Raw genomic sequence first — 24,894 nt, 5'->3', positions numbered from 1 at the left:
CCCCCTATGTCACGAAAACCCTTTGGTCCATCAGTGACGAATGTCGAGACGATCGGGATTCCCGGTCCCAACCTCCTCCAGAGGTCTCGTTTCATCTTCGTAGAGCGATGCGCGAAACACCGTAGCATACCTCGAGCAAATTCCGAAACACGATCGCGAGTTTGGCTGGAAGGACCCACTCCTCGGTCGAGATGTTACCCGATACAACTCAAGCGGATCCTTGTGACGCTAAGGAATCCCAAGGATCCGCAAACGTCGAACACGATGCCTCCGTGTATCGCATAGAGGTCGGTCATTGATCAGCGTCAGCCTGGTAAATCTTGATTTCGGTGCCGTCACGGGTACGCATGGTCAACGAGCGCGATTCAATAGAGTACTCTGGTCATTAAAGTACCATTAGCCGGTGCTTGTCCGTCACGAAAATTAATGCTGTAAATCCAGCAGTTTGGAAACAGGGGCAGGTCCTTCCGACAGTTTTTCACCGAGCCCTCTTCCGTCGTTCCAACGGGTATCGCGTCAGCTCCCAGCGAACCCCCCTGGCTCCGCCGAGCGAAAGTTGGGAATTATAGCGGTCCTCGCGAAATTTATCGACGACCTTCCACGACACGGGAGCACGACACGGATGCCGGGATCTGGAACGCTGTTCGCGGGCACGGTTCGCGAAAAACACGCTTGGGGGACCAGTCAAGGCTGCACGTGGCGTAACGCGAAATCGATATCGGGCTACGGAGACCCCGTCGTTCCACGACGAATTGATCGCTTCTTACGCTCCCATGTCCGGAGGGATTTTTGCGAAATTGAAATATGATACAGTCCACGAAAAGTTTGGCAAGATTCGAGTCGTCATTCGGCTGGTTACCAATTAAGAAAATCTAAAAATGAAAATAAAAATGAGATCTATGAATGAAACCAATGAAGATGGCCCGTCACAAGTGGCAACAGATCAAAAACCATTGCAATGGAACATAGAAAGCTACTTGACACACAGAATAATAAGTTTTTCCCCGCTTGAAACGATCCACTATCAACGTGCTGTCCATCATTGGTGCAATTACCCTATGTCATATTTCAATTCGTCCAAAATCGCAGTCACGCGACCGAAAAAGCGATCGATTTGGCGTGGAACGACCCGAGGGAGACTTCTTTTCCTGTGCTCGTGTCACTTTTATCGTCTAGCTCCGATTTGTCTCGGCGCGATAACGAGGACGCGAGTCGGACGTCCGCGGGCGCGCTTCGTCGCTCCGTCACCAGGAAAAATCCGTGGGCAGGACCCAGGGTTTTCTATCGACCACCGTTCTTTTCTTATCGGCCATCGTCGCTTGCGAGTAAATTGTGTCCGGTTACGCGCCACCGACCCTATATACCGGGCGTTCCTTTTTAACCCTGAATCGTCAGCTGCATGTGAGCCTAGCCGCGTACGCGTCGCGAACACGTGACACGATTGACTAATTCGCGAACACGATACCGGAAAAATTTGCTCCGTTAATTTCCAATCGATTTCGCGTCTCGCTGGTCTTTTTTGCAATTGGAAAACCTAGAGTAAAGAACGTAGATACTGATAAAGAATTTGTCTCACTTTAATATCGTTGAAGAGCATACACTATCGCTAGATCTAATTTTGCATTTGGTTGGAGTAGTTGCTGGCCCTCTACTTTTTGAAGTTTATTTTTATGTCTAGGTACCGAGGGAATGTTGGTAATTTAAAATTTTATATTTAGTTTAGTTACGATCCCGCTAATATAAATATTTAATTTTACTAGCCCAGCTGTGCTATTTCTCTACTCTAAGAATTGTATTTATACGCTCAACTACCGTGATACTAATCCCGGATTCCACGGAATTTATTTTTAAACTTGGCCTCAATTACGGGTTACAGTTACTCTGAAAAAGAACACTTTCGGCGAGAAAAAATTATCAATAAACAACTGGACAAATTCTATTACAGACAGCAAAAATTCGAGCTACGTGTTACACGAGTTTCTTTTACGGTTATACTAAGCAGAATTCGTTTCCCGGAAACGAGGTGGCGTGCCTTGAGCAGTTTACTACACCTAAAGATTGGAGAAAGAATAAGATTTTCGAAGGCTAAGTCAGATCGATAGATACGTACAACACCGTTTATAATTCTTCCAACAACCACCAACTCTAATTTCACTCTTGTCGTACAAATTCATTGTTTGATAAACGATTTAACTTGACAAATTAATATATCCTCAAAAAACCATGAATTTCGTTTATCCGATACTGTGCATTTCAATGGCTTACAAATATTTAAACTGTTCCATATTTAACCATATTAAATTTTGTAACGTAGAATAAAAAAATTAGTGATCAATATGTCGTCATTGTCCAAAGAGTTTTTCTACAATTAATTTATGTAGCTGTGAATTCCGATGAAGAAGTTAAATGGCATGTGGGTTTAAATTTATCGTTATTCGACCGAGTGAATTTATTTTCAATCAAAAATCGATTATCTTTTCACTGGTCTGATGTGACAGGAAAAATGATTATTATTATACAAGACAAATCGAGGTTGTCAGAAAGTTTTTGAGGTGCATTTTACAGCTGGCACCCAGCAAAAACGTTTTGATAAACGCGGGTCGCTAAACTTCTTGTCTTCGAAATAGCCTTTGTCAGATTCAGCATGAATCACATGTCTCGTTACTCGTACTTTAGCGTGAAACATTATATCGAATATTCGATGATAATTTGCATCGATGCACGACACTTTATAAAAATTACTATTATTCGCCCCAGTGAGCGATCAATAATAATGTTCATAATTGCGAGAAATTTTCATCAGTTCATTAATGCTAAAACCACCTTTTCTGGCCATTTTAAGCCACTAGAATATGCCTGAAAATTATGCGATAACGCGTTAAACACACACACCGTCTATAGTAGCGGGAGGTCAATAATATTTAAAATTCTCACGGTTGTAAGACGGATTCAACAGTTCATTAAAACTGAATCCGACGCTTTTTGATAATTTTGAACGATTAATAACGTCAAAGGTTCTCGCGAAGAGAACATTCACAAACTGCGGTTTCCGCTACGTCATAATAGGCTGCACAAAATAATTAAAATGAAGCACCCAATATTTTGAAAGCGCTACACGGAATATAGCCAATTCCAAGCCATTTAAAATAGTGAACATTATGACAGATTATGCATAACGTTTAGCTCATGTTTAATAGTATGGAATAACATTCAAAATATTCATTGGTTCAATTAATTCTCATCATTTCGTCAGGTGATTCTGTAATTGTATTAGCGAACAAACATTAAACTCGCGGTTCTTTCACGTTTGATCTTTCATTCATTATCCGTAATTAGTCAGAAACCGGATCCTGTAACACTTTTGTAATATATCTCATTATTCGGTTATAATGTTATGAAAGTGTCTATCGGAATAATGAATCACTTTGATCGGATATTAATATCTATCACTTATACAGGTAACTGCAAGTAACGATACATCAAAATTATTTCGATATTAATTATTTCCCTACTTAATCGAACGCAACTTTATCTCACGTTGAATTTGCATAAATCCTCTCTGTAATAATACCACGTATCGTTTCTGGTGATACTGCATTCAAAACTGAGGTTATCCGGCGTTATATTTGGAACAGTTTATTTGCATAAAAAATCACCTCGACACGTTACCATAGAAGTATATTAAAAAAATTTTGTTATAGTTCTTAACTTGCACAGCTGGCTCTGGATGTATATATATATATATATATATATATATATATATATATATTTTCATGACCCTCGAAGGGTTAAATCCGTAGCTCCTAACCGCTAGACCTTCGTTCTAAAAAAAAAAAACGGAGCAGCAGTGCTAGCAGCTCCTGTTCTCGGTTGCGAACAAATAGTTCTCGGATAATACCGTAAGCTACGATCGCAGTGGCTCTGATATTTCATACGCTTCCGTATCCGTCGAGCGTGAGTCGCACCCTATAGACGTAAACACTGTCATTCGTCAGAGTGCGACGTCTCGCCTATTAATCAACGGAGTCTCGCGCAAGAAACAGGTAACGGGTAACATTCTTAAGTTCGATCGTCCCGTTCCACGGGCATGGAAACGGCAGAATTATTTACGAGCGGTTGGAAACCGCCAAACGAAATCGAAACGCGGTTCCCCTTTTCCGGAGGTGCAGTCGCTGGGAATTGCCGTCATCAATAGAACCGCGACACTCGCCACAAAAGTCTGACGAAGAAAAGCGGGAAGAAATTGGGTCTCCCCGATTACACCCCGAGGAGCTGTAAATAAAACACGTCAACCGTGGTCGTAACCAGATGCGATCTGGTCTGATTGCTGATAATAGATTCGCCGTTCAAGCAACCGGAATAAGCTCTTATCTGAAGCTTCTCGCCACGCGGCGATTTAAACGCTCGCTGCGTTCGTTAAACAATCGCTGTGACGGGAATATCTCTGTTCCATCGTGTGCAGAGGTAAAACCGACGGGCTAGGATGCCGCGTGTATTTGAGCGTGTTACCCAACCCTGTTGTTATCAACCGATGCGATGGAAGTTGGCGATTCGCCTCTCTCTGTTCATCGGCAATTAAATTCCGCGACATGCGTCGGTTATCAATTTGTTCATCGACGGTTTTGTCACTTCCGGGAAACGCTCCGCTGGAGGCGGTGCTAACTTAATCATTCCTGTTCAGTTCATGGTGTGCGAAACAAAAAGGAACAGCCATTTGACGGCTGTGTATAACGACGTATTCTTTTTTTTTTTTTTTTTTTACTATTTTCTCTTGTAAGTTGCAAGAGATAGATGTTGTAAGTTGTCTGTGGTGTTAAAGATAGTTAAAAGTTGAACACACTCGATCATTTCTCGCTTTGGCAAGTGCATCGATATGACTGGGCACTATTCCAGATATTTATCACGAAATTAATACCAAATGCTTTCCAATCCTACGTAGATACCGTCTATATTTGTTCTTGAATTGATTCCAATGGATCGCGAATACTAAAATAGCCCAATGTTGTTCGCAAGAAAACTTACCTTCTGGACTTTCGAATCAGAAATTTGATTTGCAACGTCTAGACCATCAATGAAAAACTATCGACGCGAGGAATAATTCCATAGCTGATTCCGTGATAAAATTAAACGGCGTGACTTTAATAATTTCATCTAAAATTGTCTTGAACTAAAGCTGTATGCTCTGTGAAAACTGCCTCGGGAATTACGATACTATATTTGTGAATGTACTGTGGTAAACACGCGATAAAAAAGTAAACAATTCTGACGCATTGGTCGTGACACTCGGAAAAACTAGTACGATATGTTCGAACAAAGTGCAAATAAAAAATTGTTTGACAAAACACTTTGAAATATATGCGACTATTAATCAACACTCGATATACAGTGTAATTCTAGTAACTGTATTGGATTATCTCTGGCTTTGTTAAACGTACAGATCGAAAAAAAAAACGTAGAGGAAAATTTTGTATGGTTTAACGACGTCTGTAATTTTGTAATATATTTTCACCGAATGCGTCGACTCACTATCGAATTGTAATCGCATTACTAAGTTATACGTAAAATTCGATAAACTTACGAAACAGTCGGTCGAAACACGCGAATACGGAAAAAGAGAACGATACAAATTATTATCACGTTTTCTCGAGACGTACAAAAGTAATTCAAAAGCGCCGACCATTTTGTAATTACAGCAGTATTAATTATCCCGCAGCTTCGTATAATCTCATAAAAGAAACTCGATGTAAAACCGCCAACGGTATCCATTTTTCTTTCGCGAAGAATTGCAAGTTATTCCGAAAGGCAACGTCTATTTAATTATCACGACGTTGCCGTTCTCTCAACCTAAACAATTCAGCGAGCATTATCGCAGTCGACCATTCACGACGAACAGGGAGGGAAAAAAAAGAGATCTATATAGATCCATCTTTACACTCTGTTAAACCTAGAGGACTCCGGTGGGCAATGACAGATCCCAGACAACAAATATTGCTTTATCACTAGTAAACGCGTAGCACCTGATGCACGAGCTTTTGTATACATTTTGAGTGACATCGCTACGTTTGTGTTAACGAACTGTCAATTCCTTCGGCAACGGAGCCGGGTAAAATATTATATCAAACAGTTGAGAGCTTACTTTATTTTACGAATAAAGAAATCTATCTATTATGATTGAGACGTAAATAAAATATAAAAAAACGCGAGAAAAGAAAGATCTCTAACACTGTTCTCGTACTAACAATTCGTTTTATTTTTGTCTCAAGAGCAACCAATCCGTCATTTCGGTGAGCTAGACTATCTTGCTATTAATATCGTAAATAGAATCAATGAAATGTAACAAATTAAGAAAACAAGCAATTCTAACGAGCCGATCAACCCCTAGACGCATTCCCGTCAGAAAAAAACGGAAAGTAGGCTAGTGCAGCAAGAGGGGGTAGGTCGCGGGGGCACGGTCATAGAGGCTCCACGAGGCGAGCATTTCGCCAGCGCAACAGTGACAAGGTCAGGGACAAAGGTGTCTCCGAGATCCTGCGTCGTGACGCGCAGTTTAAGGTCGCCCTCCGACCGGGATTCCGTGGCCCCTCTATAGACGAGCTACTCGACCTCGTCTATGACCTCCGGAATACCCTCGAAAATTTCGAATTCACCGAACGGAACGGAAACGGGAAATAAAGGTATTCTTCGCGCAACACAATCCTAAAAGGCCAGACCAAGATGGAAGAAGACTCCGATCTCGGTCGCGCATCGAGGATCCAGAGTATCTCTAGCGTATCGCGGTTTTCTACCGTCCCTTCGTTGCCCATTGTGATCGATCACCCAGCAACCACCGTGGAAACCCAATTTCGTCGCAATTCACTAGTACACCTGGATGCCGCGCGCGCGACAGGCTGCCTCCAGTGGCGAAACTCTCAACAACAATCCCGGAGGCGACGCGTGCCAGCACGCCCAGCGACGCCGCGCGTTACTATATCGAGGCGTCGCGACGCTTGCGCGGGTTCCTGCAACGATCAGCTGTCTGGAAGGTACGCGATGACGGAAGGGGAGGCCAGAGAGAGAGAGACACGTAGAGAGAACCAACCGTGCATCGAAGAGAGATGCAAACAGAAGAAGGAAAACGGAGTACAGTTGGTGGAAGCGTGTAATCGCCGCGCGCAGCTATCGGGACTATCAGTAGCGACGTCATGGATAGCCTCGTAGAGAGCTACACACGTTTTTGGCAGCGGTGTTCCGTGCCCTTAGCCGTGGCAATGGTGTCCGTCGTCGTCGTCGCCGTCGTCGGCATAGCCAGCGAACCCGTGGGCAGCGCGTCGGTGATTTAAGTCGCGCAGTGCCGCCGTGACGGTCGATCGAAGCGTTGGTGTACCTGGGAATGCACCTCCACGATGCCCCGGTCTCGATGTTACCTCGTCCCGACAGTGTCTAAGTCGTTCTGTGGATCCAGAAGACTCGTACATCGCCCAGCGGCTGTATAAACACCCGAGAGTCTCACCTGCTCCGAACCTGAACCGAAGATTCGTCGCGTCGCTCCGAATCGACGCGACTGCCATCGTTGGACTGCTCCAATTGCAATTCGTTAAGGAACGTCCTCCTGTGAGAGATATCGTCGTCGGAATATCATAAATGGCTGATTCTGAATAAAAGTGAACAAAAGTCTGGTGGGTCGATCGTTCCCCAGGTGCGTTCAATGCCTCTAGTGACAGACGCTCCTAGATTTGATCTAAACTCTGTAGATTGTACAGGTATCGTGAGATTCTCTTAAATTCGTTACGGCACGAGGATTCGTGCAGTTACAAATCCTTCCACGCGCAGGGTCAGAAGAAACGAAAGCGAAGCACATGAGAGCGTGATCCTCTTGGAAAGTGGTGCAAGTGTGTTGGGTGAAGCAAGTGGTTATCGATGTCGACCCCTAAAGTGGACATTTTCTAGCTGCGCAAAGCATTCATGAAATACCTTTGTTTGTTTGTTCGTGTAAACAAGATCTCTGGGCACCAGAGGTCCAGACCAAGACCTCAGGGGCTCAGCGGTGCTTGATTCTGTTGCATCTGCGTACAAAGAGGATTCGCTAGTCGATAACCGTCCGATAAACGCGGGCCACGCTCCAAGCGACCTCAGTGAAGGCTAGGTGAGTACCAAAACAAATGTCATCGAGCGAGTCTACTATCGCGAATTACGTTGCCCGCGCGTAGGTGTTCGCTACTCCGTGGAGGGTTCGTCGACACTGTCGGTCCAGGTGCTGACCGAAAAAGGCCAGCGAGATACGGATATAGAACGCCGGCGGCGACAGTTGGAAAAAGATCGAAGAGAACCAGTCGACGGGAGGTTGGCCGTGCAAGCAGGGATTCCTGGCATGTACGAGAATCGATAGCTGGGAATACGAGAGCGGTTGAAGCAAAGAAACGTCACCGTTATCGACAGGCTGAAACCGGAGGGTGCAGAAAGTTTTAGTTCCTATCGCAAGTTTTAGTTCCACGCTACAGTTGTCCAGTGTCCGTAGGCGTTCAGCTCGAACGATACGAGCAGGAGGATCGTTCCGACACGCGAAGCAATAAGTGACACCCTTGATAATTGAAGCTCGAACCCCTCGGAAGTTATCGCTCAAACCCCTTGAAACTTGGAGCTCCGGCTTCGATGAACGCTTGCTCGGCGCTGAAATCGACGGCTAGCCCCTTTATCGAGAATAATCCCGAAACGATCGTCTTCCAGCGAGGTGTGACTCCTTGAGCCTCCGTTAAGCAATAAAGGCGTCGTCTAATTAACTCCACTCGAGACTACGCCTCGTGTGAATCTAAGAACAATCGCGGAGCCAGAGCTAGGAGACGTAGGGTGCCTCGAAGCACCCCTAGTGGGCGTAAACAGCGGGAGCCACGAACCCTGCAGGTTCCTCGTGGCTGGGCATCCCCTTCTGATGGTAGAGCGAGTGACTCAGAGTCGGTGGACGAGCGCTGGCGACCATCGCCAGCAGCGTCCATGCCGTCGTCAACGCGCAACGTCAACATGGCTCCACGTGCAGTCCCCTCGATGATCCTCCTCACCCTGCTCGCCCTCTGCTGGCCCAAATGCAGCCAAGCAGGATTGGCGAGATTCTACGACGCTGTCCCCGAGCATATGCAGCCAGAGAAACGCATACCCATCGACGATTATGCGATGCACGGCCCGATAGTCGACGAACACGAGTTTCCCCGTGACCTGAGGGAACCCTATCCAGGAAAGAGTTTTGGTCCAATGGGGCCCGTTGATGGGTCTCTGCCAGACGACCGCGACGTGTCTTTTCGAAGCTTGTCGGCTGGGAAAGACGACACCAACCACCCCATTGAGTCCCATCTAGCTTCCCACTCGTCCGAAGAAGGAGCGAAGACACCTCTTCATCCTAAACCAGAATACAAAATCGTCTCGGTGGAGTTCCATCGCGTGGAGACGCCGTTCGTGATCGGCATATGGATCTTCTTCGCTAGCATCGCAAAAATAGGTAGGGAACGCTAGGAATTCGGCTGGAACGCGTCGACTTGACCTCGATAACCGTTTAGATCATGATTTCGTTGGTATTCGGTGTGGTTGGCTGTCTCAATCCGTGAGAATGCAAGTTGCAGCTTCGCGTATGGAGACTAGCTTAGCTTTTGAAGGACACGAAAACGATGGAAAGGATTGTACATATATTTGATTTTATTTGTTATTACTTTTTTAGAGTATAGAAAGTCGCAGAAATATCAAGTGTTTATAATAAAATATAGAATTATTCATATCGCAAAGTGGTCAACAAGGTTGGGAGATATCAAGAGGTTATCGAGTATCGTATGTAAATAGTTTGCTACAATCACTTATGCATAAACAAGATTGTAACTTGGAAAGAAAGATGAATATAGTAGACATTTGTACAACCCCTTTTCCATTGTTTTCTATGCCCCTCCATTCGTCTCGTTACGGCTCTGATACAAGCTAGCCGAAGTGTTTCAACGTATAGCTATAAGTCGAAAGTGTAGAATGAAATTTCCTCGCGTGTGGCTTCGTTTTCGAGAAAATCGTGTTTCGAAATTCGTTGAGTACACATGCACCGCGTCGAGCTGAGATGTTTACCTCCGAGGAGTACACTTGGCGGCACAAAGCATGTCCACACTACTACAGACGTGCGTATGGCGTTTCAATTGATGGAGTACACGTCATCAACCCATTCTACCATTGGGAAGTCACAACAGATGGTGATAGAAGCATAACAGAGCTAATGTTTGTAAACACAAACGTAACCAGACGTAATCTACGATGAAATTCGTTAGGTAGAAACGTAATTAATTATTGTAGAGAGACATTTGGAATCGTATTTAGTCCAAAGTTTCTTGACAGTTTGTGCGAGACTTGTGACTAAGCAAAAATGAACTCAACACCTTTGATATTAATAATATCTCTCTCTCTCTCTCTCTCGCTCTCTCTTTCTACAATACATGTAAACACATTTTTGGTCTAGATTCTCTCGGAAACAAAGTCTCGTATGAGCAGAGTTTATTCCACATTTTGAATTTATCTTTATGCTAAGGAACTCTGCCACTTGCACCACGTGTCTCGATACATGTACATTCAGGTCAAACTGGATTGAATACTCAAGGCCAGTGACCCTGCTGTTAAACACGCCGGGCACTTTAACTTCGCACTGTGTTGCTTCCCTATCTGAAAGACTTGGAATGCTTGAGAGAATTGGAATGGTGTTGGTAACTAAAGAGAATAGTAGGGATGGCGACTCCGTAGCCTTGAGCGTCTAATGAAGTTTGATCTGTCTACAAACGGAATCACACTGTTCCTGGAGTAATTAACTGTTCATCGAAACGTCCCGTTCTTTTCGGGAGGTCTCAAGGAACAGTTTCTCGACGGAACAGCGTGAATCAACCTCCGTGATGTTTGTCGCACGGTTTTCAGCCAACAGATCCCGCGTTCCACGGTCACGCGTGCTCTTCCGGTGTTTGTTTTCCTTCCTACTGTAAACGGAGAGGGTTAAGGTACAATTGTACGTGCAGGCTTCCACATGACGCCAAGGCTCAGCAAGATCTTTCCCGAGTCCTGTTTGCTGATCGTCGTGGGCGTCGTCGTCGGTGTCTTACTGTTCCAGGCGAGCAGCGTCCACGTGTCGCCGCTCACTCCGGACACGTTCTTCCTGTACATGCTGCCCCCCATAATCCTGGACGCTGGCTACTTCATGCCTAACCGTCTGTTCTTCGACCACCTGGGGACTATACTCCTCTTCGCCGTTGTCGGGACTATATTCAACACCATGTCGATAGGTCAGTAATAAAACGGATAAAAACGAAACGGTGTCGGTGGTACGACGACATGCGACCTGACGTTCCCTCCCTCTCTTTTATTTTCTTTCTTTCTTTTTTTTCGTTTTTTAATCCGTTTTGTTTCCTGGAATAACACCGTCCGCGCTGGCCCGTTTTCTGCTGTTTACACCTTTTTCATGTTTTTTCTTCCTTTCTTTTGTTTGCTCGGTGCTTGACGTGCGCGCGAGTTATATACGGTACGCGAGGTATACGGGGCGATTCTAAACCGGATGTGCAAACTTTAACTTGTTAACGCGGGTCCAGAAACGTTTCCCCTCCAGGTGTAAACGCTTCCGTTTTGTCACCGGGGTAAATTTCATTTTGAATTAAAATAAGAAGCAAGGTTGGATCCGGAGGCATTTCGCCCCCGCGATGGTGGCATTTCGAGATGCGTGGAATATTGATTTAGCAGCTAACAATATCATCCCAAGCACTCTATTCCTCCGTAGTAGAGTACGAAGCTTGAACATAAGGTTTTCCGATCCTTCTCGGGAAAACGAAAATATTTAATTTTGTGATCTATTTAAAATGATCGTTAATACCCGTGCATATTTGTAATCCTTTTTACAACTATCATCTAAATATTATTATTTCGTTGGCGACCGTTAAACGTAAACGTTCTAACAAACTTGAATTAAAGCCCCGAGTAGAAGAAGGGAAATTTTGATTTCACTGTCACGGGCACTACGTTACGATTTTCAAAATTACATCTTCTCTCGCTGTCAATTTGCCAACAGTTCGAAATTCTCTGCGCGTTTTAAAATACACACGGCGCCAAGCCGAATGTACATTTTCTACTGTTACACTTTGGTGCCAACACAGGCAAATCAACGACAGCGTTAGGAAGTATTAGCGTTTATATCACGGAAACGGAGGTAGGAAACATTTTATATTTTTATGTTTGTATTTGCTATTTACTCGATTGTCCAAATTTGTTTTCGTTTTTTTCGGGGTGTATAATATATTTTGTTAATGCACTTAATTTTGTAATAAAAGCCTCAAAATAGAAGTTGACGTAACCGTTTCATAATCATGAGCAGAAACGCGTTCTAAATTCATCAAAAATGGAAACGTCGAGTGACCCACGCAGTTTCTGTTCAAGAAACGCTCGTTCTGATTACGACACCGACAATTTCGTCAAAACCGATGATGTCTGCGATAATTAAAGACCGCACTACGAGATTCGGAGAACCGACAACCTGCTTTCGTTATTATTAACGATGAATGTTCGTCGGTGAAAATTTGCAACGGCAGGCGATTTAAAAATTGCCGACCTCGTTTCTCGAGGTCGTCGTCGAAGAATTGCTATCGTCGTGCTAATGATTTTTTTACGAGGAAAATTATCCGTTGCCATTATTACAGTATTTTTATAATAAGGAAAGCTATGTTATTTTTATTTATCGATAAATATATTTTTTTAATACTGCTGAAGAGGGCCCAGTCGAATGAAACAAAATATATTTTGACACTCATCGAGACATCGAGACTTCATTGAAACTAGTTAAGATAATTTTCTAAACATATGGAAAGTATCAACTACGATATTTCGTTTATTTTATTATCTGTCTTTGAGCTTTGAAAACCAGACATTCTAATTTAGTCTCGACAGTTTTCACATAGATATGCTTATCGTCCCAATGTCGAACTGTTTTAGATCTATTTTTATACAGAAACTATATAATGTGTTATTAGATAACAGTAATCGGTTGAAAACGTCAAATAAAAACATATGCCCTGCAAAAGTGTCATTGAAAAATTGAATGTATATCATTAGGATAAATTTTGTCTCGTTATGCTTTGAATTGAAGAAAAATAATAAAGAATCCTCAATTTCTCAAACACAAAATACCAAGACTTGCCCTTTGATTCTTCATTGTTCAACTCCTATCTACTCTAATTATATGATTGTGGCGATGTAGAAAATTTGCAATCAAGAAAATCGATATTTTTCATTACCGCGGATTGTTGCCAGGCGCATCTCTATGGGTGTTGGGTAAAAGCGGTTTGTTCGGCTGCGAAACACCGATACTGGACATGTTCCTCTTCTCCGCGTTGATCAGCGCCGTCGATCCCGTCGCCGTGTTAGCCGTCTTCGAGGAAATCCACGTAAACGAGATCCTGTACATCGTGGTATTCGGAGAGAGTCTTCTAAACGACGCAGTCACCGTCGTAAGTACCATTTCTCCACAACACAAGGAACTTAATTAGAGTAAACATCCTTTCGCGAGAATCCATAATTTCAATGCGTTCCATTTAATACTCGTAGCTGAAAGGATCGATTCTGAAAGGAGTGCAGGTTCCGTTGGTCCGAATGTTGACACTGCTTTTGTAACGATCGAATGAAAACCTACAAGTCTTTTTTGTTGGTCTACATTTGCATACCAATAACAAAATAAAACACTGCTTTGAAATGCGATCTCGTCACGTTGCAAATATAAAAGGATTACACGAACGTAGCAAAGTGCTGTTAATATAGCCTTGGCAGTTCTTCGCGTTCCGCTTATGGCTGGATATATCTTCAGCCGTTTCACCATTCATGACGTTCGTTCAAATTGGCTGATTAAATGGCAAGTGGCTGTTCTTTAATGATACGCAGGTGCTGTACCACATGTTCGAGGCTTATACGGAAATGGGACCTTCGAGGATCATTTATACGGATGTACTGTCAGGACTGGCGTCGTTCTTCGTCGTGGCTATAGGTGGTACAATAATAGGCGTCATATGGGGCTTCGCGACTGGTTTCGTCACGAGGTTTACCCACCAGGTCCGCGTCATCGAGCCCATCTTCATATTCGTCATGGCGTACCTGGCCTACCTGAATGCTGAGATCTTTCACATGTCGAGTATACTGGCGTAAGTAGATCCCCTCTGGTTCGTTTACCAATCGAGTAATCATTGATGCATTAATGATCCTCGAGGCTCTTCCAACGAGTAAAGAGTCCTCCGTACGGGGAGCACAAGTGGAAATGAAGTCGCTTAATCCATTGACTCCCGTATCAACAAAGGAACTTGCGAGAGTAAACGCAAGGATCAATGTTTGTCTGTTTCGAAACAATTCATCGAGTCGAAATGGTAGTTACGATTGCTCGAAGGAGAGCAAATACATACTCGGAGAGTAGGAAAATATACCACCAATATAATTTTAGATATACCAAGTTGCTCGCGTAAAGTAGTACGGTCTGCTTTCCTCAAAAGCGAAACCACGATACAGTAGGTGAATTTTTGTTTAATTGAGAATTTAGGAAAGCTCCGGAGGTCCTTTCGGGGTTTATAGATCACGACGAAAGAAGCAAACGAGTCTCGTTGAATGTGTTCTAAAATTAATATATGTTTAGCGAACTTGCTTAGAAACTTGCTGGTGCATACTCTCCAGCTGATAAAACTTATTGTTAGAATTTTCCACTATCTAAATGAATCAGTATGATCATACATTTTCGTTAGAAAGTTTGAAACTGCGTGTTCTCTCGTGATCTTAAATAAAACTATCTTCTATGTGCGACAAAACGATTCATTGTTGAGTTGTGTACATAGAGTATCTCGAGGTGAGGTATAAAATAGTTTCTGAACAATCAGAGGTACGAGGAAACACGGAAAACTTCATCGCTGTTTATTTAACATCTAGTAGTAACAAAGAGAACGCTCGTTTCTTGTAATTTTAGTTCAAAGTCACATTATACTTCTTTAATGGATTGATCGAAACTGTTTGGACACCGTTGAATTGAAGAAACAAATTCAAAACTTTGTATACCGTGGCACGTAGAGTGTTCTTCGAATATTCCTTGTCGGAAAGGTCTGATTAATGTAGATGTCGATATTTGACCAGAGAAACGTCACGTGGCTGGAGTCACGTGTTGCGTACACACCACTGTTAGACGAAGATCGAACATGCAAAATAATTTTTCAGTTTTCCCGGAAATACCGGTCCTAAAGTTAAGGAAAGTAATGTGTGTAATCAAGAATAGTTTATTTATGACTGAATAATCTGCGGAAGAATTTGCACGAGCTCGAGGTAGATGAACATATATATATATATATATATATATATATTCTGTTATCAAGAACAGTAATATTTTGGTTCGCGCAATCTCGTGTCACGTGGCGTTTTATACAAGAATAGCTGAATTACCGGTACCTCGTACGGGATTATAATTTGTAACCCGTCGCAGAAGAATATTGCTAAACAGAAACTTCCCTCTTAAAGTTTAACTAAGGGAAAATAATCGATAAGAATTCTTGCAAAATTGAAATTGTCAGCGTTCCGATCTCTAATGAATTTTTAAGTTAATTCACTGCTCGTGAAAATTTCTGGAATGTTTAATATCAAACTGATGTATATTTGATGCGTTATGTTGCATTTTATCAAGAATTCGGGAAAGAGACGATCGCTTTAATTAAAAAATTGGAGCATAAGTATTTGTCGTTTTTCCTTTAAACAAATAACGAAATTTCGTCTTGTTTTATTTCTCTTATCGCCAAAGAAATATTCGTTCTTCTCGCCGAGAGTCGGATAACATTTTTAAATGCGTGATGTTATGTGTATTACGTATGATAATAAAGCGTACAGTCCCGGGTATTGACACATCACTGGCACATTCTGACATTGATTGTCTGATCAAATCGAATTTTGTAAAATAATAATGAAAAGAAAAAAGGAGAACCAAATACCGTCAAAAAACAAAGGACATGACATTTTGGAAATGATGGTGATAATTTAATCTTCCGAATTATTTCTCACGATAAATCTGTTATTCAAATTTAACTGGTAAAACGTCAAATAATTAAGTCGCAACCCAATGCAAAAAAAGTAATATATATGCAGGCAGTTAGCTCTCTGGTGGAGGGTATTTTCTCTCATTTGCAGAAATAAAGTCGAACGCAATGCACGTGTCTATTACGTCAGCGAGGGATTTATTAAACGAGCAAGGGCACGTTCCTTGACGCCCTCAATTATATGCGGCAATAAATTCCAGGACCGAGTTTCTGCTTCTCACGCGATTTATCGCACGTATTTATCCAAAGGTGCGTGTTCTCATGCAATAGAGACCGCGACGATTGATCGACGTGCATTTTAATCACCATCTAACGTTCGCTAATTACTCGTTACCGCGATCAATTATGACTACCAAGAATGGCGAAATTTTGTATGCAGTTTTAATATTAAATCTCTCTCAGCAACGCTGGTGTCAGGTAGGTGAAAACCTCAACGACAGGCTATTTCCCTTTGTTTCTGTTCATAGTTATTAATTACTCGATAATTTGTTGCAACGACCGCGGCTAATCTCGGCTTCATCGATATAATTGAACACCTAGCTGCGGGACTCTTAACTTACAATTGCTGCGGGATTCTCGTCAAGTCTATTATTTACACGTTCTCCAACGGAGTCGTACCAACGATGATCGATCGCGAACGCCAAGTACGGTCTATGTAATAACTGTTCAAATATGCTTGCCCCGTAATCGCTCGTTCTTGGTCGATTCGGTCGATTTTTATCTATACGATTAAACAAGGGTGCACGGCCCTGTTTGGCCGACAAATAGACGGATTTCAAATGCAACTATCTCGATGCAATTGTATAACTTTGTATCAATATTTTATATTTGGACGTTGTCTTCTTCCTACCAGATGCATTATTTATAATACTCAACAAATTCGATACGCTTTGATAATTATGATTAAATAAACCTCCACGTATGTTACGAAGAGGGGAGAGAAATAAATTGTTTGAAATCTTTTAGAATCGAGACAAAAATTCTTGAAACTTTTGAATTATTTTTTTTTTTTTTTTTAAGAAAATTCTTGAATTCTTGCAAATTCTTGAAATTTTGTTGAAATAACTGCGCAACGAGTGTTCATTAGCGTCGATCGAAGAGTCTCCGATTTCACGAAATTTTTTGTCGCGAAATCCTACCGCTTCGCTATTTCAGAACTGCTTGGCGAACTTATGACAGTTCGATATCTCGGAGTTTTCCGTTATGAACTTACGACACCTCGATCCCTCAAAATTTATTCCCCGCGAAGTTATAAAAGTTGAAAATTTCCACCACTTGAACCTCCGAGTTCCTCATATTTTCATCAACTCACCTTCGAACCGCACCGGGTAGTTGTCGAACGAGAACTTTGCACGTTAAGTTCCCCGATCAGAGGCACCGCGCCTCCGCCTTATGCATAATTCATCGTTTCTTCGACAACAACGAAGTAGTAATGGACAGTGCAACACAGAGTTTCCAATATTTCGCATCTCTCGCGCGTCGAGCAAGTTTTCAAGTGGAAGAAATGAAGTCACGTTCCCTTAACACAGAAAGGTAGCGGAACTGGAGCGATCGTCGCCCGTTAAAATAACAAAGTGATTCTAATCTTGTGCGTTGTTCGTCGACGGTGAAAGTCGACGATAATAGAAATAATAATGGAAATAATAATGGAATCTTTGATTTAAAATTGAAGTTTATGACGTTCAAGCTGTTCCCCATTCGACCGTGTAAATAACTTGGTTGGTTCAGATGTTGCGAAGTTCTAAAGTTCTAATTCGTACAAAGTTCTGTTTATTTAGCTCTAACGAGTCCTGCGCCGAGTACTTGTTGTCCTTTCTTGGAGACCCTATTTGTCTCTTTAGCAACTTTTAAATTACTCTGATATCAATCTTCCAGATAAACGCGCTTTTCATTTCAAAACGTTCTCAGGACGTGGATGAAGCAAACCTTGAGATTAAAGGAGATCTTTCCACTCTTTTAATACACTTAACATATTTTAATTTACCTCCATTGGCCAAGATATTCGTAGCTTCTACACTCTAAATTGTCTGTTAACTGCGCCACGTTTTAATATCTAAAGTTATTATGGCGTAAAATTTTCAAATTAATAATCAATTTTCTTGCTCAAAATATTTCTTTAGCGCAATTAATGTAAAACTAGGTACGTGACGTACTTTATTCCATGCATTTAATTACATTTTTTCTCCAAGGATTAGATTTATAGGTTAAGAGGTGTAGATTTTGCTAGACTCTCCAAGAGGTTGAGGGGTTAGAAACCACTTACTTAGAAGCACAGTATTCACTAAACAAGGTAAAAAAAATGCTTAGTCTACATAGGGCGAAAAATGAGCTCAAAGGATAGAAACGATTTTTGCGTAAAAGCAGAAATTCTTAATCTCAATACAAAGTTCCTTTGATTTTTTTAATTTCCTCCGCGTCATGCAGGAGCATTGCAATATGAGCCTAATCTTAACGAAAATGGCCGCCGAGGCTTACCATCATTACGTATTGTACACATTGATCACGTAGATTTCGTATCGCCAATGATACTCAATGATCGGATAGGATTAAATAGGGTTGCATCCGTAGGTTATTGAGAATCAATAGAAGGAAGATACTACAAGTCCTCTGAGATAGGCACTAATAATCTATAGCTACCTAACTAGAGTCGCAGTCTTCCTGGTTCATACTCGATCAAACGAGCCAAAGTATAGAAGAGCGTAATTCTAAATCAATTGGACAAATCTCACTCGGAAAAATTTTATTCGACATTTCTAGCTTATTTTCTACGAGCCACCCTGTGTATACAACGAAAACATGCAATGAATTTATGTCTTCCTTACGCCAGAAGACACGAACGTGTTTCGAAGAAGGAACCTCGAACTAACTCGAGTAAACGTAACAACACAAAAGAGACGTACGTTTCTCGCGTGCCAGCGCAAAGAAATTTTCACCCTCGAGAACTATTCGACGAGATTCGTGTCGTAACTAGCGATGGGATAGAGCACCTCGCGAGAACACTCCATTCTGAAACTTCCTTAAAATCCTGTAAGAGACGATATTGCAATTTGCTATAATAAGCGAAACTGTACTGTAACTCCTCCTACGACTGTAACACACATTTCGTTACAGTTTAGATCTGAAAGCTACAATTTCTTTCGTGAACAGAGAAAGTCTCTTTTCCCAAATAATTCCGCATCAAATGATCAAGAATGTCTAAATACACAGTGGTTGAGACAATCATTTTTAACGAACAGTATTCGACCTCGCGAAGCTTACCAGAGTTCAGTGTCGCGAGTGACTCGCCAACGAACACTTGACGAAGTCGATCCCACCCCTAGCGGTAACCCCAAAACCACGTCACCGTCCCTACCATCGAGAACATCGATTCCGTAAACGCCGACCGTCCCGGATCGTACGTCCGAATTAATTTCGACGGCGTTTAGGAAACGAGCCTCCAGCTCGATCGATACTTGGAGTTTCCCCGACCAGCCAGCGGGATTTCCCTTATCCCCATTAGCCGTGACCTCTTTATCGCCAGGATCACCTTCTGCGGGATCACCATGAAGAATTACGTGGAGGCCAACATATCACACAAGTCCCACACTACCGTCAAGTACACGATGAAGATGCTGTCCAGCGGCTCCGAGACGATCATATTCATGTTCCTGGGGGTGGCGACGGTGAACAACGCTCACAACTGGAACACATGGTTCGTCCTCATGACCATAGTCTTCTGTTCCATCTATCGAATCCTCGGTAAGTTCAAGGTCGATCATGGAACACCGACTTTGAAAACGTCGAGTAATCGCCTCGCAAGTCGATGTATCGAGCGACTGGGTCGGTGGTCGCGCAATAACCACGTCGATTCGAACGACTCTAGAGTTGCTAATGGTATCAACGGAGATAAGAGCCTTAAGCTAAACCGATCACCGCTTATCGTGCGTCACTTACCAGTTACGAGATTTGCGCCAAGAGTATCGTTTCTTGAACGGTCTTTAGCGCCGCAAAAACGCGGTCAAGATCGTTTCGTGACTTTTGGCTCTTTTTCGAGACTTTTGACGTTTTTAGGAATACTTTCGGGTGTTTACCAAGCTTCTTTGAATTTGTTTATGCGCGAATAACTACAGCTCTCTATTCTGTACTACTCGTTTCAAGTAAAATCGTTAACTATCTTCTAAATTAACGAAGCAGGGACGCTCATAATCCTTAAAGGAATGGCGAAATCTCTCTTGTTTGTATATTCTGTTTCAAAACATCGAGACAAACGGCTGTTCGCGAGGAAAAGATGGAAGAGTACTCATAATCCCCGAAGAAGTTCGGACTTAGCGAATCCCCCGCTTAAGTTACAGAATCTTCGAAGACTCTTAACAAGATTCGTCTTCCTCCTTCTACAACCATCAGTTTACATCAGAGCTTACTGTCGCGAGCTTACGGCTTCCCGTTCCAATCGACAGTTTATCGCTAGCCAATAGTTTCGTTAATTCGCGCTTATGCGAGCCAAACACGCGTGAGCTTCAACCCTCCCGAGCATCGTAAATTTAATTAACGCTTTCGACCAAAGCTGCTAGTCCCTTATTAGAATACAATGGTTGCGCTAACCTAAGGTACACAATGCAAATCTTTGAATAGTATTAACATTCACAAAAATCAACTATGACAGACTAATTTCACAAACAATTTCTAGCAACAGATAAATTGAAGAAACTATTTACTAGAATCAAGAAACAGTGACAACCGAATATTACATTTGCAAATATTTCCCTCCAAAGCGCAAATGACTCTATTTAAGGACTAAGAATTACGATTGCAAAATTCCGATGCATATCTATACCAGTATAATTCAATTTCACCGCCATGCATGGTACAAGCTCACGCGATTCACGTATACGAGCGCATGTAACGCGAAAATAGTACGAACACGAGACAGTCGCACTTGGCATAATACACGCAATTGAATAATTCTTTTCCATTCTGGATCAAACAGTTGTTTATAATACCATTAAACCTTTAACGTTAGCATTTTATTAAGCGGCTAGCGATCAAAATTGTTTACCAACATCATCCAGTAACTATCTATTTATAAATAACTGACCAATTACATACAAACCATGAACCTTTAATTGAAGAATTGGACTCCAAAATGGAGAATCGGAACACGGTACAAGCTTAATTAATTATACGATGCTAAGAATGGCTGGACTTCACGCGAGTTTACCACTAAATTGTATCGGCAAGAACGCTTAAAAATTCATGGCGGCTGCGCAATCAGCGCACATGTCAACGCTGCGAGCACCAATCAAGGGATCGAAATGGAATTTGCAGGCGTGATCGTACTGACAGCTGTGGCGAATCAATTCCGACTACACAGGCTGGACAAAGTGGAGAAGTTCGTGATGTCTTACGGAGGCTTAAGAGGCGCGGTTGCTTTTGCTCTGGTTCTACTGATTGACCCCAGACACGTGCCATTGCAACCGATGTTCGTCACCACCACCATCGCTGTTATCTACTTCACCGTGTTCATACAGGTAAAACGATAACCAAAATATAGAAAAAGAGCGCATGTATTGTAGCATTACCCCAGCAAATAGATAGTCTCGCGTTTTACAAGAAACTGCCACTGCTGAGAGTTAAAGGGCACGCTGACACTCAAAAATCATTTCAATTTTGAAGAATTTTTAATATCAAAGGTATGTAATGCAGAATGTCTGAATTTAGATATACAAATAAACCGAAGCCGAATTTTTTTTTTGTACATCCAACTACAACCCTCAAGAGGTGACGCCAATTTCATGACAAAGTAGAGGAAGTATCCTTACGAATTTTTTACGACAATACTGTATACCCGAAGGAAATGAATTTTTTATTATGAATGAAACATATAATAAGCTTCGAAATGAAACTTTTTATGTGTGCAACAGACGTCAGCAAACAAAATGGCGTTGATCTCATTCGCGGTGTGACAGTTCATCGCATGATGAACCTATAACATTTTTAGATCTCAAAAAAACGGGACACTGTAATTAAATAATTGAAAAAGTAATAATTTTTCACTCGCGAAGCAATCCACTATTTGTTTCCATGCATGCGGACTATCTAGGAATCGTATTTTTGTTATCACTGTGAATATTTTAATGAGACTTATTCTATATTATTTTTATAAGTTTAAGTTACTGTTCTATACGAAAGAGTTTGCAACTCTGATATCTTTAAAACCGACGCAGAAGTCAGAGAATTGTGATAAATTGCTCGGTTGTTTTCCACGGCGGAAACAGGAACAAAACATATCGGGTGAATCTGCTGTCGTTCTCCATGAATTATAAATAACAAATCAATAACTATCCAAGGTTTAACTTGAAAATTGCGATTGTTGCACAATGACAAAAAAAGAACCTTGATGAAAATAATTATACAACTGATTACCCATTATCAAATGTTATAAACTGTTGATAATTCTCATGTTTCCTTTAATAAATTCTCCACGAACGTTTCACATCGCCCAATAGTTGTAAGCAAATGAAATGATTTGTTGCTTACAAAGATCACGGATATAGAATTTCAAGGCACGAATGGAAACTGAATAACCTACAAATTGAAATTGGAATATCCCTTCCGCGTGTCTGCTCTCGGATTCTGAAGGATCTTTAGAGTAGGAATGGGGTTGACACAATGGAGCAAGGTTCAGCAAATTGTTCCTTCTCGTGGTTGACATGCTAAGAAGATGCAGAAATCTCAGAGAAAGTGCCGAGAAATGGAGTTGTGTTAAAAGAAAGTATCTAAGCAGCGGCGGCGGTTACATCACGATCCTTCCTAACGAGGAATGCGAAGAGCGTTATTGAAGGAGAGCAACTTCCATCGCGGACAAGCGATTCCCTTTGGCATGGAAAAAATTCCTATGATTCAAGTTATGACTTCTTATTTCGCATCTTTTATTAGAGGAGCACTTGAGTGTTTCAGCAACCGACGAACCGCATTGGCGTCGGAATTGGAAATTTCATAGAACATACCTCTGGAGATTTTTACGATATCTTGAGGGCAGCAGCTAGAATTTCACTTTTTATGAACAATTAAGAGTTGTTATGTAAAAGTCTGTAACTTTAAAAATTGAATAGAGAAGAGTGCTGATTAAAAATCTCGAGTAAAAATTAATAACATAAAATTGAATAAAATTTAAGGGAAATTCATGTCGTAAACTGAGTATCAGTAGATCAGTGTGACTTCTGAGAAGGCTTTCATGGTGCCCTTGTCGATTCACATTTAGAAGGCTCGAGTACCATAGTGATGTAAGTAAAAATAAATAAAAAATTCACCCTCCAGTCGACACGCCGTGTGAGATATAATGCATCACAATTTTATTTTTTTTTTTTACTCACACTGCTACGATGCATACGAGACCATCGATCGCAGAATAGACTTGAAACGCCCCGCATCGCGGCACGTTTACAATAATAATACTAGACGAGGTCCCCGATGCAGCACGCCTCGAATATTTCCCGTGAAATTGTGGGTAGACAAAGGAAAGGTTGTTCGTTTTAAAGAGGGTAATATAATAGTGGGAAAAATCCCTTTTCTCTGAATCAACATACCTCCAAGTGTGGTTCTCGGGGGTCTGGGGGTTCACGGGAAGCAAACTTTCAGAAATGTTGATTTAGAACCGTGGAACCATTCAATGACCCCGACTCGAATCTATTTCCACGAAATTTCTCGGAGTTTTAAATTCTAATCGGTAAACGTCCACAAGCCCGTGAAGGTGCGAGCCCTTTGGAACTCGTTTCTAGAGATACTCAAGAGAACTGAAACCGAGGGATTTGAGAATCGCTATTCTGAAATATCGTTTTCCTGGATTCCAGGAAAGAAAATGTTTTTCGATGGTATCTACAGGGACTGACATTATCTAGAATGAAATATTCGGTACTATTCACAGACAGCCGTATCTCTAGAAATATGTAATATTTGATTAGATAGTTTTCGATTAGCTGGTATTGTTATCCAAACCTTCGGAATCGATTTTCTTCTCCTTGACGTGTGTTATTAAGCACAAACATCTGAGATATAATTTTTAGATTAGAAACTCGATTCGTGTTCTCAAATAAAACGACACGTACAAAGAGTCGATTCGAACATTTGCATTTCAACTTTATTATACTAACTGCACGGTTATAATATTGATTTGTGTATTAATTATTAAATTTCGTTACTAGATAAAAAGTATCGTTAAAGATACACTGCACGGAAAACACTCCCCGATGGATGAAAGCCGTCATTTCAGAAATTACGATGTTTCACTTCCATCAACTTCAAATTTCTCGCGAACGAAGTGTATTTTAGGAGACCTACAGATTATAAAGGGAACCAATTATTGTTAATTTCACAAATGACGGAAGAAATGGAGTATGAAGCAGACGAATCCGAGAGCAGTGCAAAGGATGGAAGCCATTTCATTTGTGGCTCCACTTCTCGCTTATTTACAGATGAAGCGAAATAAATATGGAAACGTTGAAAAAGCACCAAAATTGTATAAGGGCGTAGAAATTTATGTTGCGGTTAGGCTTTCGCTGGAAAATTAATTGAAAAATGATATACAAAGACGACAACTAATTATTGCGTTTGGTCACAAATTAATGTATATTTCAGATTGAAACTGTTGACTCGCGAGACTGAAATTCATTTCGAAATCTCTCTAATAATGCCTTCTACCTCCCTTTCATCATAGGAGTAAAATGCATAGTGATTGATACGATTTAAAATTTGCATGTCTCTCAAAATGTACTTTATCTACGAGGCATTTGAAATCGACATCTCTCGTCCATTCTTAGTAATCCTAAAATTGGCTATATGAAAA

General features: G+C 41.6%; 1 protein-coding gene across 4 annotated transcripts in view; it reads left to right on the top strand.

Moving 5' to 3' along the window:
• The first annotated feature begins 7,107 nt into the window (after positions 1-7,107).
• LOC128895651 (probable Na(+)/H(+) antiporter nhx-9) overlaps positions 7,108-24,894 on the top strand; it is a 29,875-nt gene continuing 12,088 nt past the window's right edge. Inside the window, exons 1-7 of one of the 4 annotated variants that reach the window (XM_054158412.1) lie at positions 7,111-8,122; positions 8,187-9,466; positions 11,001-11,264; positions 13,276-13,472; positions 13,900-14,156; positions 19,594-19,811; positions 21,378-21,580. In XM_054158412.1, the coding sequence (XP_054014387.1) occupies positions 8,968-9,466; positions 11,001-11,264; positions 13,276-13,472; positions 13,900-14,156; positions 19,594-19,811; positions 21,378-21,580 (1,638 nt within the window). In that variant the 5' untranslated portion in view covers positions 7,111-8,122; positions 8,187-8,967. Of the gene's footprint in view, positions 9,467-11,000; positions 11,265-13,275; positions 13,473-13,899; positions 14,157-19,593; positions 19,812-21,377; positions 21,581-24,894 lie in introns of all 4 variants that reach the window. The other 3 variants (XR_008461834.1, XM_054158414.1, XM_054158413.1) reach the window with 3 other exon arrangements.

Source organism: Hylaeus anthracinus, unplaced genomic scaffold (genome assembly GCF_026225885.1).
Source record: "Hylaeus anthracinus isolate JK02 unplaced genomic scaffold, UHH_iyHylAnth1.0_haploid 5, whole genome shotgun sequence".
Lineage (NCBI taxonomy): Eukaryota > Metazoa > Arthropoda > Insecta > Hymenoptera > Colletidae > Hylaeus > Hylaeus anthracinus.
The sequence above is the reverse complement of the archived record's forward strand: the minus strand, read 5'-3'. Positions and strand labels throughout refer to the sequence as shown.